This window comes from Bombus huntii, unplaced genomic scaffold (assembly GCF_024542735.1).
Source record: "Bombus huntii isolate Logan2020A unplaced genomic scaffold, iyBomHunt1.1 ctg00000260.1, whole genome shotgun sequence".
NCBI classification, from domain to species: domain Eukaryota; kingdom Metazoa; phylum Arthropoda; class Insecta; order Hymenoptera; family Apidae; genus Bombus; species Bombus huntii.
In genome coordinates this window covers 21,132-39,164 of record NW_026099472.1, presented here as the reverse complement: position 1 = coordinate 39,164, position 18,033 = coordinate 21,132, and the positions used below count along the sequence as shown (strand labels likewise).

Here is an 18,033-nt window from a genome sequence, read left to right as displayed (position 1 = left end):
AGGAAGATACATGAATAATTATCTAAAAGCTGAAGATCTTGGCAAATTCATTTGTACATAAACTAACAGGAGTGAATTTTAAAGATACACTCTGCTCTCAACAATTAAAGCTGTCTTGTCGCAACAAAGTTTCAATAATTTTTTATGGACAACATGGCCCAGTTTGCACAAAGACTAAAAATTTTAACATTAAATTTGGATAAAAAATCTTACGGTAGAAGGAATGATATATCCTTCATATTTGCCAATAATCTGGTCGAATTTAGTCAGGTACAATGGTATTGTTTCGTTCAAAAGTTGATTCATCCTCGCTTCCTTCCTTTCAGGATCCTCCTCCATGCGACAGTAGCAGATAGCTGAAACGTATATGAAACCAACCGTTACGTTCATTTGTGTTTTTCCCCCCAAACGAAGAGAAAATAAGTTGTGAAAGAAGGAGTAGCCTCTCATAGTTCCTACAATTTCTTTATTCTCTTTGCTTTCTTCAATATTGCCTCAACAAGTTCCTGTGGTTCACGATACTTGAAATATATACAATGTTACCAGCGTGGAAATTGTCTTGGAAACTTGGAAAATCTTTCAAGAGGAACAACATTGCTAACTGAGATTCGAGAAAGGAAAGGTAAGTAAATCCTTGCTTCTACTTAGAGCTTTTTTATTTACTTCTGACGAGTAAAGTACTGTTATTAAAATTTGATTAAAAGTACCAAGAATGTCGAGATATAAACAACCATTTGTGGAAAGGTCAGGAGAAGCAGAATTATCGAATAAACGTTATATAACTCTTAGTGATTAAGTAAGAGGAGAGAAACGAGAAAAAAGTCTTTTATCTAGGTCTTAATAAAGTATACTATATTTATCTAATTGTATACTTAAATTTATCGATCAATTATGAACATGTAATAACATTTATTTCTTTCAACTACTAATTTTTAAATCATCTGCTGTTCGGTTAATTGAAGGATGTCGGCTTTCTGTAGAAGTATTTCATATTTATTATTTAATTATGAATAAGGAAAAAACATACAAAATATAGTTTTTAAACGGTTTATTATTTATAAAGAGAAACATTGACTCGGGATATATATACTATATATATACTATTTACTTACAATTTTTTTTTTAAGACTTCAAAGTCGAAACAAGCACAGGAAATTTCCAAGCCGGTTAACAGAAACTTGAATGAGACAAAAATAACCTTTAGATCAATATATGTTCTTCTTCCCCCCTGTTGCTTCCACGTAACTCTTATCCTATTGGTGGAGCTGTGCTGTTATGTGAAATTATGACTACATAAAAACATCCGGAAAGACTCATTGAATGATTTTATAGTTTAAGGTTAATAAATTTCCATAAATTAAAGTTGAAAATTTATGAGAACATGTTTTCTGTAACAAAACTTAGTAAAAACAAACTAGTAAGGTTTATAGATTCTTTAATGATTATGTATGTATTCATAAACTAGTTCGATAAACATCGTTCGATAAAACGTCGAACAACACACAACATTGAAGCGCGAAATTTCAAATTCAAGGAAAGATAAATAACAAATATTGCGAACAAATGATATTAAATTTACAATAATCTCATGTAAGAAAAAATAAAAGGGATAAAAGTAGTACAGAAGATAGAAAAATCTATAAAACTGGTGGCTGGGAAATAGAAAATATATAAATTTATGTTATTAGAGTTTAGTACTTCTGTCGATCAATGTGTTACGACCGTTCGCGGAGAGACGCAGTCGCAGTAGCGAGAGGCGTAAATTCTCGCTACGATTCGGTGAATAGACGCCGCGAAGTAATCGTTCCCCTGTTTCGGTTAAGATAAGAGGTGGTTAAATGAATATGACACAGTATAGTAAGTTATATTTCACCGTTTATTCCAACAACTTATAACGAAGGCAGTTACGCTGATGCGTATGTACGAGATGAATAAGTGACTGATCTGTGGGTGTGTCCTACCCGGTGGAAGGATATTGACCGTTCGAAGGATGTAAAATCAGAACTGTCTTGGGAGACGATGCTGTCTCGGAGGAAAGCTAAGGATGGGTGTGTCTAGCGCACGGGACCATCGGATTTGTTGGTGACGATTTTAGTTAGGATTTTAGTTCAAGCTGAGTTGACCGTGATTCAATTCACGAATATCGGAGAGGAAAAGTCGTAATTCACAATATTACACACAATAATACCTTCACATAAAGGAACACAGCTCAGATGAGACTTTTTATAGTTAAACTTTTAACGTACTCATAGACACGAAAATTTTTTTTTAAATAGAACTGTTACATTTTACGACACGTATAACATCGAACATTTACCAACATAGCAATGCCAGCGTACATATATATATACTGGTGTACTGGTCATCTTTTTTCCACACGTTTTTAGCTTTTTAGCTGATTGTGAATGGGCGCCTAATCAGCCAATCAGAAATGGCCGGTATTGTATGAATCCTTTTCTTCAATGCTTGAAGAGCTGGATATTTATCCAAAACTGGTGCCCCAAACATATATTCGAAATTTTCAAGGGTCTCTGCAAATACGAAGTCCGCCCATGTCGTCTGAAAAAAGGTTTGGATACATTTATTTTGTACCTCCTCTATTAAACAATTTTTTTAATTTACCTTGAAAAATGTGAAAAATCGAACTCTTAACTAAAGATCACTAGCTTTTTAGGAAGAATTTGGATTTTTATTTTATTGTCAGAATTTAATGGATAATTTTAGAAATTTCAACCTTTGGAGGTATTTGTTAATTAAAAATGACAAAACTGGTATTATGTAAAAAAGAGTAATGTGTATCCTGAATCAATGTCGAATGGAAATTAGACAGTTCTATAAAAATAAGCCTTCTCACGATTCCACAACTTCATAGCTTAATTAAATACAATTCTTCGGCGATATAATTACAAATACATTTACAGGAATTGTGTGATATGATAAATATCTCGTTAAAGAAATTGAAATCGTAAACTCTAGATTCTAGTATTCTTTCACTTTCATGTTTCCTATGAGCTCTTCAATCGCTAAATATTTTGCAATGAAACACGTATTATTAAACAACATAATCATACTAAATTAATTTAATGTGACTATTTATTATTATTATATAATAACACAGTGATGAAAGAAATAAACTGGTCAAGTAATCTAAGGAACGATAATACGTATCTATGTCAGTGACAGTGAGAAAAATTCAGATATCTGTACTTAAGTGATTACACTTATAAGTATCATTATATATTATATAAATATGATATTTCGAATGGTATCATTTATCAATCATTAAACAAGAGTGTCATATCCAGAGAAATGATTTTACATATCTTCATCTTTGCTTTGATTACGATAGTAATAATTTCTATCAAACTTGATGAGGAAGATACATGAATAATTATCTAAAAGCTGAAGATCTTGGCAAATTCATTTGTACATAAACTAACAGGAGTGAATTTTAAAGATACACTCTGCTCTCAACAATTAAAGCTGTCTTGTCGCAACAAAGTTTCAATAATTTTTTATGGACAACATGGCCCAGTTTGCACAAAGACTAAAAATTTTAACATTAAATTTGGATAAAAAATCTTACGGTAGAAGGAATGATATATCCTTCATATTTGCCAATAATCTGGTCGAATTTAGTCAGGTACAATGGTATTGTTTCGTTCAAAAGTTGATTCATCCTCGCTTCCTTCCTTTCAGGATCCTCCTCCATGCGACAGTAGCAGATAGCTGAAACGTATATGAAACCAACCGTTACGTTCATTTGTGTTTTTCCCCCCAAACGAAGAGAAAATAAGTTGTGAAAGAAGGAGTAGCCTCTCATAGTTCCTACAATTTCTTTATTCTCTTTGCTTTCTTCAATATTGCCTCAACAAGTTCCTGTGGTTCACGATACTTGAAATATATACAATGTTACCAGCGTGGAAATTGTCTTGGAAACTTGGAAAATCTTTCAAGAGGAACAACATTGCTAACTGAGATTCGAGAAAGGAAAGGTAAGTAAATCCTTGCTTCTACTTAGAGCTTTTTTATTTACTTCTGACGAGTAAAGTACTGTTATTAAAATTTGATTAAAAGTACCAAGAATGTCGAGATATAAACAACCATTTGTGGAAAGGTCAGGAGAAGCAGAATTATCGAATAAACGTTATATAACTCTTAGTGATTAAGTAAGAGGAGAGAAACGAGAAAAAAGTCTTTTATCTAGGTCTTAATAAAGTATACTATATTTATCTAATTGTATACTTAAATTTATCGATCAATTATGAACATGTAATAACATTTATTTCTTTCAACTACTAATTTTTAAATCATCTGCTGTTCGGTTAATTGAAGGATGTCGGCTTTCTGTAGAAGTATTTCATATTTATTATTTAATTATGAATAAGGAAAAAACATACAAAATATAGTTTTTAAACGGTTTATTATTTATAAAGAGAAACATTGACTCGGGATATATATACTATATATATACTATTTACTTACAATTTTTTTTTTAAGACTTCAAAGTCGAAACAAGCACAGGAAATTTCCAAGCCGGTTAACAGAAACTTGAATGAGACAAAAATAACCTTTAGATCAATATATGTTCTTCTTCCCCCCTGTTGCTTCCACGTAACTCTTATCCTATTGGTGGAGCTGTGCTGTTATGTGAAATTATGACTACATAAAAACATCCGGAAAGACTCATTGAATGATTTTATAGTTTAAGGTTAATAAATTTCCATAAATTAAAGTTGAAAATTTATGAGAACATGTTTTCTGTAACAAAACTTAGTAAAAACAAACTAGTAAGGTTTATAGATTCTTTAATGATTATGTATGTATTCATAAACTAGTTCGATAAACATCGTTCGATAAAACGTCGAACAACACACAACATTGAAGCGCGAAATTTCAAATTCAAGGAAAGATAAATAACAAATATTGCGAACAAATGATATTAAATTTACAATAATCTCATGTAAGAAAAAATAAAAGGGATAAAAGTAGTACAGAAGATAGAAAAATCTATAAAACTGGTGGCTGGGAAATAGAAAATATATAAATTTATGTTATTAGAGTTTAGTACTTCTGTCGATCAATGTGTTACGACCGTTCGCGGAGAGACGCAGTCGCAGTAGCGAGAGGCGTAAATTCTCGCTACGATTCGGTGAATAGACGCCGCGAAGTAATCGTTCCCCTGTTTCGGTTAAGATAAGAGGTGGTTAAATGAATATGACACAGTATAGTAAGTTATATTTCACCGTTTATTCCAACAACTTATAACGAAGGCAGTTACGCTGATGCGTATGTACGAGATGAATAAGTGACTGATCTGTGGGTGTGTCCTACCCGGTGGAAGGATATTGACCGTTCGAAGGATGTAAAATCAGAACTGTCTTGGGAGACGATGCTGTCTCGGAGGAAAGCTAAGGATGGGTGTGTCTAGCGCACGGGACCATCGGATTTGTTGGTGACGATTTTAGTTAGGATTTTAGTTCAAGCTGAGTTGACCGTGATTCAATTCACGAATATCGGAGAGGAAAAGTCGTAATTCACAATATTACACACAATAATACCTTCACATAAAGGAACACAGCTCAGATGAGACTTTTTATAGTTAAACTTTTAACGTACTCATAGACACGAAAATTTTTTTTTAAATAGAACTGTTACATTTTACGACACGTATAACATCGAACATTTACCAACATAGCAATGCCAGCGTACATATATATATACTGGTGTACTGGTCATCTTTTTTCCACACGTTTTTAGCTTTTTAGCTGATTGTGAATGGGCGCCTAATCAGCCAATCAGAAATGGCCGGTATTGTATGAATCCTTTTCTTCAATGCTTGAAGAGCTGGATATTTATCCAAAACTGGTGCCCCAAACATATATTCGAAATTTTCAAGGGTCTCTGCAAATACGAAGTCCGCCCATGTCGTCTGAAAAAAGGTTTGGATACATTTATTTTGTACCTCCTCTATTAAACAATTTTTTTAATTTACCTTGAAAAATGTGAAAAATCGAACTCTTAACTAAAGATCACTAGCTTTTTAGGAAGAATTTGGATTTTTATTTTATTGTCAGAATTTAATGGATAATTTTAGAAATTTCAACCTTTGGAGGTATTTGTTAATTAAAAATGACAAAACTGGTATTATGTAAAAAAGAGTAATGTGTATCCTGAATCAATGTCGAATGGAAATTAGACAGTTCTATAAAAATAAGCCTTCTCACGATTCCACAACTTCATAGCTTAATTAAATACAATTCTTCGGCGATATAATTACAAATACATTTACAGGAATTGTGTGATATGATAAATATCTCGTTAAAGAAATTGAAATCGTAAACTCTAGATTCTAGTATTCTTTCACTTTCATGTTTCCTATGAGCTCTTCAATCGCTAAATATTTTGCAATGAAACACGTATTATTAAACAACATAATCATACTAAATTAATTTAATGTGACTATTTATTATTATTATATAATAACACAGTGATGAAAGAAATAAACTGGTCAAGTAATCTAAGGAACGATAATACGTATCTATGTCAGTGACAGTGAGAAAAATTCAGATATCTGTACTTAAGTGATTACACTTATAAGTATCATTATATATTATATAAATATGATATTTCGAATGGTATCATTTATCAATCATTAAACAAGAGTGTCATATCCAGAGAAATGATTTTACATATCTTCATCTTTGCTTTGATTACGATAGTAATAATTTCTATCAAACTTGATGAGGAAGATACATGAATAATTATCTAAAAGCTGAAGATCTTGGCAAATTCATTTGTACATAAACTAACAGGAGTGAATTTTAAAGATACACTCTGCTCTCAACAATTAAAGCTGTCTTGTCGCAACAAAGTTTCAATAATTTTTTATGGACAACATGGCCCAGTTTGCACAAAGACTAAAAATTTTAACATTAAATTTGGATAAAAAATCTTACGGTAGAAGGAATGATATATCCTTCATATTTGCCAATAATCTGGTCGAATTTAGTCAGGTACAATGGTATTGTTTCGTTCAAAAGTTGATTCATCCTCGCTTCCTTCCTTTCAGGATCCTCCTCCATGCGACAGTAGCAGATAGCTGAAACGTATATGAAACCAACCGTTACGTTCATTTGTGTTTTTCCCCCCAAACGAAGAGAAAATAAGTTGTGAAAGAAGGAGTAGCCTCTCATAGTTCCTACAATTTCTTTATTCTCTTTGCTTTCTTCAATATTGCCTCAACAAGTTCCTGTGGTTCACGATACTTGAAATATATACAATGTTACCAGCGTGGAAATTGTCTTGGAAACTTGGAAAATCTTTCAAGAGGAACAACATTGCTAACTGAGATTCGAGAAAGGAAAGGTAAGTAAATCCTTGCTTCTACTTAGAGCTTTTTTATTTACTTCTGACGAGTAAAGTACTGTTATTAAAATTTGATTAAAAGTACCAAGAATGTCGAGATATAAACAACCATTTGTGGAAAGGTCAGGAGAAGCAGAATTATCGAATAAACGTTATATAACTCTTAGTGATTAAGTAAGAGGAGAGAAACGAGAAAAAAGTCTTTTATCTAGGTCTTAATAAAGTATACTATATTTATCTAATTGTATACTTAAATTTATCGATCAATTATGAACATGTAATAACATTTATTTCTTTCAACTACTAATTTTTAAATCATCTGCTGTTCGGTTAATTGAAGGATGTCGGCTTTCTGTAGAAGTATTTCATATTTATTATTTAATTATGAATAAGGAAAAAACATACAAAATATAGTTTTTAAACGGTTTATTATTTATAAAGAGAAACATTGACTCGGGATATATATACTATATATATACTATTTACTTACAATTTTTTTTTTAAGACTTCAAAGTCGAAACAAGCACAGGAAATTTCCAAGCCGGTTAACAGAAACTTGAATGAGACAAAAATAACCTTTAGATCAATATATGTTCTTCTTCCCCCCTGTTGCTTCCACGTAACTCTTATCCTATTGGTGGAGCTGTGCTGTTATGTGAAATTATGACTACATAAAAACATCCGGAAAGACTCATTGAATGATTTTATAGTTTAAGGTTAATAAATTTCCATAAATTAAAGTTGAAAATTTATGAGAACATGTTTTCTGTAACAAAACTTAGTAAAAACAAACTAGTAAGGTTTATAGATTCTTTAATGATTATGTATGTATTCATAAACTAGTTCGATAAACATCGTTCGATAAAACGTCGAACAACACACAACATTGAAGCGCGAAATTTCAAATTCAAGGAAAGATAAATAACAAATATTGCGAACAAATGATATTAAATTTACAATAATCTCATGTAAGAAAAAATAAAAGGGATAAAAGTAGTACAGAAGATAGAAAAATCTATAAAACTGGTGGCTGGGAAATAGAAAATATATAAATTTATGTTATTAGAGTTTAGTACTTCTGTCGATCAATGTGTTACGACCGTTCGCGGAGAGACGCAGTCGCAGTAGCGAGAGGCGTAAATTCTCGCTACGATTCGGTGAATAGACGCCGCGAAGTAATCGTTCCCCTGTTTCGGTTAAGATAAGAGGTGGTTAAATGAATATGACACAGTATAGTAAGTTATATTTCACCGTTTATTCCAACAACTTATAACGAAGGCAGTTACGCTGATGCGTATGTACGAGATGAATAAGTGACTGATCTGTGGGTGTGTCCTACCCGGTGGAAGGATATTGGCCGTTCGAAGGATGTAAAATCAGAACTGTCTTGGGAGACGATGCTGTCTCGGAGGAAAGCTAAGGATGGGTGTGTCTAGCGCACGGGACCATCGGATTTGTTGGTGACGATTTTAGTTAGGAGAGTGAAGGAAGTGGCTTCGTTGTTAATTGGTTAACGAAGGGTCTTAACCGCCCTCGAGAGAAAGTGGTTAGTGGGAGGAAAGTTGCAGCATACGTGAGAAAAACTAACTTTCCCTTGTCCAGTCGGGGTAGACAATAGTCTTTAGAAATTCTTCGGAAACAGACGTTTGTTTGGTTTGAAGGACCTTTTCTAGGAAATCTATGAGATTTATGCAAGGTACTTGAAACTATGGAGGATACGCTGCGAGTATCCGGTGACATCTGGTTGCCATATTGCTCGCGGTGCGACGTAACAAAATGGAATAGAAAGATTATACCACAGACGAAATTATACTTTATACTTTATTATACTTTATACTTTATTATACTTTATACTTTATTATTACATTACATCAATTGACATCTTTGGAATTACAACGATTCGATACACATTTTAACGTTTTAAACGTTTTAACGTTTAACATTCTAACATTCAGTTAGAACTTTGTATTGATTAGAGATATTGTAACGACCAGAAATATCGATACATATATCAATACTTTTACCTCGAAATTCGTAGATTCGTACTCTTCATTGTTCATACAAATTGTGTCATATATGTCCAAACCAAATTTAATTTCCAATTTAAAACCAAAATTCTTTTTCGAAAATGGCACTTCCAATTCTTCTTATTCTCACTATTTAATTGCTAGCCGTATCAAGTAACAACGAAAAAAATAATAATATCTAAACGTTAAGCAGGTCCATATTTTTGGGGATACAATTAAAAAAGTAAATCGTCGGTGGAATATTGTTTCACCTATCAAGAATTTTGGAAGATATAATTAGAAAGGTACAACCTGGGTAGAAAATTGTACTCCTTATCGAGCATTTTTGAAAATATAATTGAGAAAGTGGAATCTGGATAGAAAATTGTTTTACCTACGAAGCATTATAAAAAGTAAGTTTAATAAAACTATACCTTGGATATTTCATATATTTTTTCATATTATACGCATTCGTTAAAATTTTACACTCCCAAACATCCTGCTATACTTGCACAAAAAAGCGCAGTCTAGTAATATCCCCCTCACTGCTCCTCGCATTTTCTTTCTAATCATCTCTCGTTCGCTTTTCCTGATATTATTCTCAGCGTAAGTTCAGAGTGGCGGTTTTTAAACTCAGGAACGCGCGGCTGTTCGTTAAATGAAATATCAAACGTAAGAATTGCCGCAGTCTTAACGCGAGATAATTCATTTCGTGGCACAGAGCGCACGTCGTTGAATATTAATTCATATCTCATATAAGTTGCGAATAAAAAAAGCAGATAAAAGAGGACAAAAATCCGATAATTACCGCGAATCTTTACGCAATTTCAAGAAATACAAAAGAAATTTGTTTGTAAGCATGCTACTAAGTATTATTAGAAGTACTGTACTTTCGATATTTTACATATTCTTGCATATTTTCTACATTTTTCTGTATTTTTGTATCCTTAAACTTTCCGTAAACGCGTAAACGTCTGCGCTCTGACAATGACAAGGAAGATTCTACTGATAAAAATAAAGCATCGAATTTCACCGAACTCTCAGAAATGTAATTCTCAGATCACATAAATTAAAAAGAAAGAACAAAAGAAAATACAAATATATATATATATATACATACGTAGCCACAAATCAATTTGGATCACGACAGATAAAATAGGTAGCAATAATGTCTCCACGAACATTATCATAATTTATTGGAATTTACATAAAAGCCAAAGAATGCTATTGTTTCAATGACACGGCGTTTTGTCGAGTTAGATAAATATGAATTGTGTGTTTGAACAAGTGTTCGGTCGTGTTTCACGCGACGAAAAAGGAAATCACAAGACAAGGTGTCGCCTCGTTGGAAGCAACAAATCGCAATACGAGGGTGGAAATTGGGTGACACCGGGAGGATTACGAGGGATAAGAAATCTGTCGAGAGCGTGAAAGGCTCGCGGTCACCGGGTTTCTCCAGTTCTGTCGCTTTTAACGCCGAGTTCTTCCGCTTCGAGGATAGAAGCTGCGAAATATCGAGGCCATTGTCCAAAGATTTTCAAGAATATCCGATGCAACGTCTTGAAATTTACGAGAGCAAGTCTGATAAATTCTTATCTCTGGTCCATTCGTGGCCAATTTTTTAATACCCTCGTAACTTGTAACGACAAATAAAAATATTGGTACAGGCCAATTTTTTTTTTTGGATAAAATCTTGTGTGAATTTACAAAAAATACGATTCTTCGTTTAATTTTTTTCCCTTATTGTCTTTACATATTTGGAGATTAAACGCGTTATAAGTACGTTTTTTTTAACATGATTACGTAGAATTCTTATTCTGAATAAATTATTTGTTTCCGCTTCATAACTGTTTCTAAATTACAGTGCATTTAATCTTGAAATGCACAGTAACATTTTATACTTTTTACGTTCTAAGGAATATTCAGGATCGGTTAAAAATTAAATTACAGTAATGGTAATACTCAATATTAATGTCAGACGTGGATACTTCACTGTTTTGTATAATAATTTGTTATCTTGGCATCGATCAAGGTATTTAATATACAAAGCGTACAGATTAATAAGAATTTTAATTAATCCTTCTTCTATAGTATTCACCGTTCTTTTCGAGCTCGTACCATTTCAAATAGACTTTCGAATAGATTTCAAAGATTTGTCTGTTCAAATAAAACGCGATCCTTTTTATTTCCCTATCAGTCGTCCCGTTACTGTTCCGTTGTTTCCAACAGATTGCAGATTCGTTTAAAAAACATTTGTAGCGAAAAACAAACCCACTCGCAGAAATGTTATTCAATATCGCATTTATAACTTTCATAGACATCCTCCTCTCATTGCTATCATTGTAAACAGATTGAAACTTCGTTTGCAAACACTCGCGATTAAAAAAAAAAAAAAGAAGAATTAATCTTAAACAATTTTATCTTGTGTTCCATTTATAATTTTCATAATTGTCTTCCCGACGTTGTATCATTTTAAATGGCTTTTTTCTATCCATCTATGTTGCAGCGAGATCAACGGTCCTAATTACTAAATTGCACGATGTGTTCATACAAATTCACTTTTTATAAACGCGATGAAACGAAATGAAACCTAAGTAGAGATTTGTTTTCTCATCAAGTATAACGAGTTTTATACTTTGGATAGATTGCCTCGTTGTGAGAAGGTCTTAATCGTTTATAATTGCGATTAAGTATTTGCAATAAGTCATATTTTTAAGAAACGTTCTCACATGCTGTGACACACTCTAATTAGAAAAGGATCATGAAACATTCGGTTTATGATATTATTTGTTTGTAAATCTTCCTGCTTCCGGAAACTTTTTTAAATATGAAAATATTTATATACAAAATTAAATATTTTTTTCAATATCAACACTTCTTGCGTTTATGTTGTCCTAGTCAGAATTATATTATTTCGTGTATCCTGTTGCTTTTTATATGATAGTCCTCCCGTTGGCCGCGAATTCGTTATCAAGCCTGAGGCCCTCGTCACTAGTGTCACTGTCGACAATAAAGGTACCCCACCCGCGACCGGACGATGGAGAACTCCAACACGGAATCGCAATCTCCCGCGAGCCCTGCCCGGGAGGACGCCTCGAGCTCGGACTCGGAATGTGACTCGAGCTCGGATTCGGATTCAGACTCGACATCAGAAGTGGCATCCGAACACACGTTGTCGGCACGGGATCGTAAGAGTATCGTGCGCGCACTAAAGCGGTCGCTAGGGAAGAAGAAGAGGAAGAAGAAGAAGAAGAAGAAGAAAGGACACCGGGCAACCTGGGTATCGCTACCGCGCTTCAACCCCGAAGCCGCGGACGCAGATCCAGCCGCCTGGTGCACAGCCGTCGGCCTGCTCATGAGGGACCACCGCCTGAAAAACAGCGCACTGTATTCTGCCCTAAACCGTGCCCTAGAGGGTCCGGCAGCGTATTGGCTTACGCAGATAATGAACGGCGACGAGCTCACCTGGCCAGATTTTAAGGAACAATTCGCCGCGCACTTCGGTGGCCAAGAAGTAGCAGCCGCGTCGCTAATCAAGGTAGCCGAGGAACTACCGCGGGACGGCGAAACACCAGGAGCGTACGGAAATCGTATCATCACCCTCCTGGGGTCGAAGTGGCGAAATTCAACCAGGGAAGAGGTACTCGCCGCCACCGCCCTCCATCTGCTGGGCTCGCGCGATGAACGTTTTAAACGACTAGCGCTCACGAATGACATCACGTCGGTGAAACAATTCCAAAGAGAAATGAAGCCCTTCCTATACACGGAGTGGCCAACGCCCCCGTCGTGGAGGTCATTAGCGAGCTCCGGAAACAAACGAGGCAGGTCACCCGCCCCCTGGACCAGGTGTGGCCACTGCGGTATTTACGGACATCCGACATTCGAATGCCGCAAGAGGGCGAAGTGGGAACCGAAGAAGGACCCCCGACGCCCGGAGGAAAGCCGACCGGCTGCACCACCAAAAGCGTTGTGCTTTCACTGCCACATGCCGGGACACATCGCGTCTCGCTGTCCATCGCGGCGAGAAGAAAAACATTGCCCCGAGGACGAGCGCCGGGTCGATGCCTGCGTGGTGGAAGCCCCGACGGGTAGACTAAGCCAGCAGGCCACACACGAGGACGTGTAAGTGTCAGGATGGCCGAGTCGGAGACGAAAGGACGCCGGGGCCCCTCTGGAACTTCAGGAAAACACCCTAACCTTGCAACCTAGACCCTAATATAGCCATAACGAAACAATCGCAAGTCCAAACCGATAGCAATCGTACGTCGATCGGAGGATCGTGTGTACTGAGACACTCGACCGGAGTCTTGTTTCGGTGGCGTCGTTGGGATGACGAGCAGTCTTGCTAGAGAGCTGATCGGTGAAGGAAGTCGAGTGCCTTACGAGCAGGGAGTGGTGCACGTGTGAGTTAGAGCAAGGGAACCTGTCCTCCCGTTGGTCACGGATTCGTTATCAAGCCTGAGGCCCTCGTCACTCGTGTAACTATCGACAATAAAGGTACCCCACGCGCGACCGGACGATGGAGAACTTCAACGCAGAACCGCTACCTCCCGCGAGCCCTCCCCGGGAGGGCGCCTCGAGCTCGGACTCAGAGATTCAGACTCGACATTTATATTATTATATATATTATATATACTATTATATCTATATAATATATGTATTTATATCTATAAATATATGTATAAATATATCTATTTAAAAAGATAAAGTTGACCTTCATATATCGCCAATAATATCGCGTGCGTAAAAAGAAACTAATTACATTTAATTCTTTTTTTACATTTATTTATTTTTTATTATTATTTTTTTCACAACTAATTACATTTAATTATTACATTTACATACATTTAACTATTATTACATACATTTACATACATTTAATTATTATTTTTTTCATAATTATATCTCGTTTGAAATATTTTTCGACATAATTAATTGTTTCAAAAACACATATTCCAGCCTTCTAAATGATTTATTTTGCGTATTATACGAATTATTCCATCTATAAATAAATTGTTCTCTATACACACAAACACGCACACAGTCTGTTAATTACACGAGTTAATTGTATCATTTTTCTCGATAAGTTGACAGAGCAAGGAAAATGAGCGACGAACCTACCTACAAACTAATCTACTTCAATGCCCGTGGTCGTGCCGAACATATACGGTACATATTTGCATATACTGGCATCGAGTATACCGACGAGAGGATCCCCGAAGAACTCTGGCCTGAATACAAGGATTGTAAGCGTGAAGAATCGATTTTTACTTTCATCGTTCAACTCTCAGGTATCTACCATTTACTCAAACTTTTCTGTATATAAAACTTTCGTTTCACGTGCAGGCTAAACTTACTTAAAGTAAAATTTCATACGGAATAAAGTCGAACTTTTCATTAAGTTTTGCTTCCGTAATATCGTGTTTATCGAATACCAACTTAATTCACTTACGATTCTCGAATTTTTGTATTGCAATCTTTATTGTTTTCAATGAATCGAAGCATTTCGAATATTTTGAGAAAACCGTAAATAGGTGACTTAAAATAGGAATACAAAAATACTTCTACGTTTCTCGTTAATTTAAAAACTTTTTAGGACTTGTCGGAAAAAAGGATAAAAAATTGAAATCAGTTCGGATATGAACAAGAACATAACTAAAAAGTCGAAAGAACAAAGCAGACATAAAATTCGATCTTCCGTTGCGACATTTCTATCGTAAATAGTATAATAAAAGTTTTACGCAGCATAGTCTTCGATATAATCTTATATGTCGCTTGCAGATAGAGAAACCAAAAATCAACGTAAGTCTGTAAATCAATCCTGTCGGTGTAAAACACAAAATTACGTTCGCAAGAGACATTCGATTTATATTCCTTGCATTTCAATTTTCATTACAAGAACCGTGTACATTTTCTAATATTTTTTCCGTGTCTGGTATTATGCGACGTGAATTTTTTATTCGCAGTTGTAAGTCCACTATCATTGCATAAGGTCTTCCCGCAAAACGATACTGATCGTTCCTCGTACATTCAGTACACCGCATCAGACAGATTCGTTCCTTTCCGTGAGAATTACAAATTTTATACTCGATCTTTTATCCTTGATTTTAAAAACTTTAGGTTCTTCTCAACAGTCAAAAACACGCGATACCCTGTCCATCGTAATCATAAGAAAAGAAAAAAAGGAGAAAGAAGACATTTCTGTATTTCTTTACTAGGCCATGTTGATTAAAACCGAAATGATTTCGATTCATCTATTCACAAGAACGCAACGGCCTCGGAAGCTGTGTTGTGATTTCCTATCGTTCGTTTCCCTCTACACAGTGTTCATATGAGCCATGTTTGTTCTTAGCAATGCCTTATAAAAAGCTGCCTGTGCTGGAGATAGACGGGAAACCGGTAGCGCAGAGTAACGCTGTGGCGCGATACTTGGCGAGGAAGTACGATCTAATGGGAAAGGACGAATGGGATGCGATGATATGCGACGTGCTCGTCGATACTCTTGAAGATTTGGAGCAAGGTGATTAACTGATGAGATGACTTTGCGTTTGTCTCACCATAGAGACAGACGTTCAAGAATTCATTGTGAAAAGACGAGTACAAACAAGATACGTATGTCTTTCCGTTAAGCGAATGTTACAGTTTGTTTGCAAAAGTCAGTTTTTAGATTATAGAATCGTAGATAGAATTTAGAGGATAGAAACTTTTAGTAGTCACTTTTAGTTTAGTAATGTCTTATCGACAATAAGCAGACTACGTTATGATACAACGATTCCAACTGAAGATTTCTATCGACATCACAAATTCGATGGCTTCCAAATTTTCTTCTCTGCAATCTCAGACGCTCAACTCGAAAGAATCTTTTAGATCCCCCGACAAACACTCGACTCAGGTTATCTATTATCATAATCTTCCTACGGGATTTTTTTTAACTGCGTTGCGTTAACGAATAACGGGATAACATCACGTTTCTCTCAACGCCTTTCAACGTTCTACAACTTTTATTCTTTGCAAATCCCTATCTCTATATGATAAACGCTGGTTATCCGCGGAATTTACGATTTCAATTTCTTTAACGAGATATTTATCATATTACACAATTCCTGTAAATATATTTGTAATTATATCGCCGAAGAATTGTATTTAATTAAGCTATGAAGTTGTGGAATCGTGAGAAGGCTTATTTTTATAGAACTGTCTAATTTCCATTCGACATTGATTCAGGATACACATTACTCTTTTTTACATAATACCAGTTTTGTCATTTTTAATTAACAAATACCTCCAAAGGTTGAAATTTCTAAAATTATCCATTAAATTCTGACAATAAAATAAAAATCCAAATTCTTCCTAAAAAGCTAGTGATCTTTAGTTAAGAGTTCGATTTTTCACATTTTTCAAGGTAAATTAAAAAAATTGTTTAATAGAGGAGGTACAAAATAAATGTATACAAACCTTTTTTCAGACGACATGGGCGGACTTCGTGTTTGCAGCGGCCCTTGAAAATTTCGAGTATATGTTTGGGGCATCAGCTTTGGATAAATATCCAGCTCTTCGAGCATTGAAGAAAAGGATTCATAGAATACCGGCTATTTCTGATTGGCTGATTAGGCGCCCATACACAAACAGCTAAAAAGCTAAAAACGTGTGGAAAAAAGATGACCAGTACACCACTACATATATGTAGTATCGTGGACGAAAGGCCTAAGAAATATCGGGCGAACTATGAACAATGTCGCGAGAGCCGAGGCGCCGTTGGGTCCATCAATGTGTCATCGGTCTTTTCAAGTGCATAGTTTCGTGGAAAAGACCTACGTGACCCTGGCTACGAGCGTCTGCAGAACACGTGTGCGGTGGGCCTAGGAAAAAGGGCCTAGGAGTGTGAGTCGAGAAACAGAGTGTGAGTCGAGGAGCCGAGTGCGAGTTGAGCGGAGACAGAGTTTGCGAGTGGCGTTGCCAAGAGAGTGTTGATTGCGTTTTGGTAAAAGTCGAGTCGCTATCTAGTTATTTAGTTGCGCTGTTTTCTGTACGTTTGGCGTGAATAGTTCAGGTTGAACAACAATCGTCTTTTTCTGTCTGATTAACATCTCTATTGTCCACTCCTTGTAAATACATTATATCACGATATTACATATTTTTGGGGGCTCGTCCGGGATTGGACAAGACAGAAAACGAAACGGTTTAACAGAGCTATTCGAGCTAGTTGTGAATTTACCGGTACGCGGTGCGGTAAAAGACGATATCGTTGACTGTTTAAGTTTGTGTAGTGTGAAAAATGGCAAACGTTGGGGACGAACGATTGTCGGGTGAAGAGGGTTCGACGCTGGAGGAGCTGAGGAGTAAGCTCGCGCGAATGAACCTCCCTATATCGGGTGCGAGGTCAGTGCTGATTGCAAGGCTGAATCGGGCGTGTAGGGCTGGACAATCGTATCCTAAGGGATCGACGGGCGGTGAAGAGCTAACCGGTCAACTGAGGATGAAGATGACAAGAAAAACGCAAGAGGATACAAGAGAGATACGCGAAGGGTGTATCAGGACCGTGATGAATATTGTCGAAGGGCATGTGTTGGTTTGACACTGAGTTTTAGAGACGTCGAAGATGCATTAGAGTCGTTTAGTGGCGACAAAGGTGAAAATGTTGAACGATGGTTCGAGTCGT

The 18,033-nt window shown here is 35.8% G+C and overlaps 1 protein-coding gene across 20 annotated transcripts; it reads left to right on the top strand.

Moving 5' to 3' along the window:
* Window positions 1–21: 21 nt before the first annotated feature.
* On the top strand, window positions 22–17,245 carry LOC126877860 (hematopoietic prostaglandin D synthase-like). Of its 20 annotated transcripts, none has more exons than XR_007695401.1 (6): window positions 39–622; window positions 705–1,857; window positions 2,396–2,438; window positions 2,527–2,569; window positions 3,700–3,995; window positions 7,451–7,625. XR_007695401.1 is itself a non-coding variant. In XM_050640333.1 (5 exons), the coding sequence occupies exons 3-5, from the start codon at window positions 14,479–14,481 to the stop codon at window positions 16,875–16,877; spliced, it is 393 nt and encodes a 130-aa protein (XP_050496290.1). In that variant the 5' UTR covers window positions 297–622; window positions 9,589–9,787; window positions 14,462–14,478; the 3' UTR covers window positions 16,878–17,245. The 20 variants fall into 20 exon arrangements, 7 of the variants coding, with proteins under 7 accessions (XP_050496290.1, XP_050496291.1, XP_050496288.1 ...); XR_007695398.1 differs by lacking the exons at window positions 2,396–2,438; window positions 2,527–2,569; window positions 3,700–3,995 and adding exons at window positions 5,769–5,811; window positions 5,900–5,942; window positions 7,073–7,368 and having other exon boundaries at window positions 42–622; window positions 7,451–7,619; XR_007695400.1 differs by lacking the exons at window positions 2,527–2,569; window positions 3,700–3,995 and adding exons at window positions 5,900–5,942; window positions 7,073–7,368 and having other exon boundaries at window positions 42–622; window positions 7,451–7,619.
* The last annotated feature ends 788 nt before the right edge of the window (window positions 17,246–18,033 follow it).

What these genes read in the sequence shown, in the direction of transcription:
- LOC126877860 (XM_050640329.1), top strand. An exon ending in TTTCATCGTTCAACTCTCAG is followed by an intron (nt 14,666 to 15,726) that starts GTATCTACCATT and finishes GTTTGTTCTTAG; the next exon opens with CAATGCCTTATAAAAAGCTG. An exon ending in TCTTGAAGATTTGGAGCAAG is followed by an intron (nt 15,895 to 16,839) that starts GTGATTAACTGA and finishes ACCTTTTTTCAG; the next exon opens with ACGACATGGGCGGACTTCGT.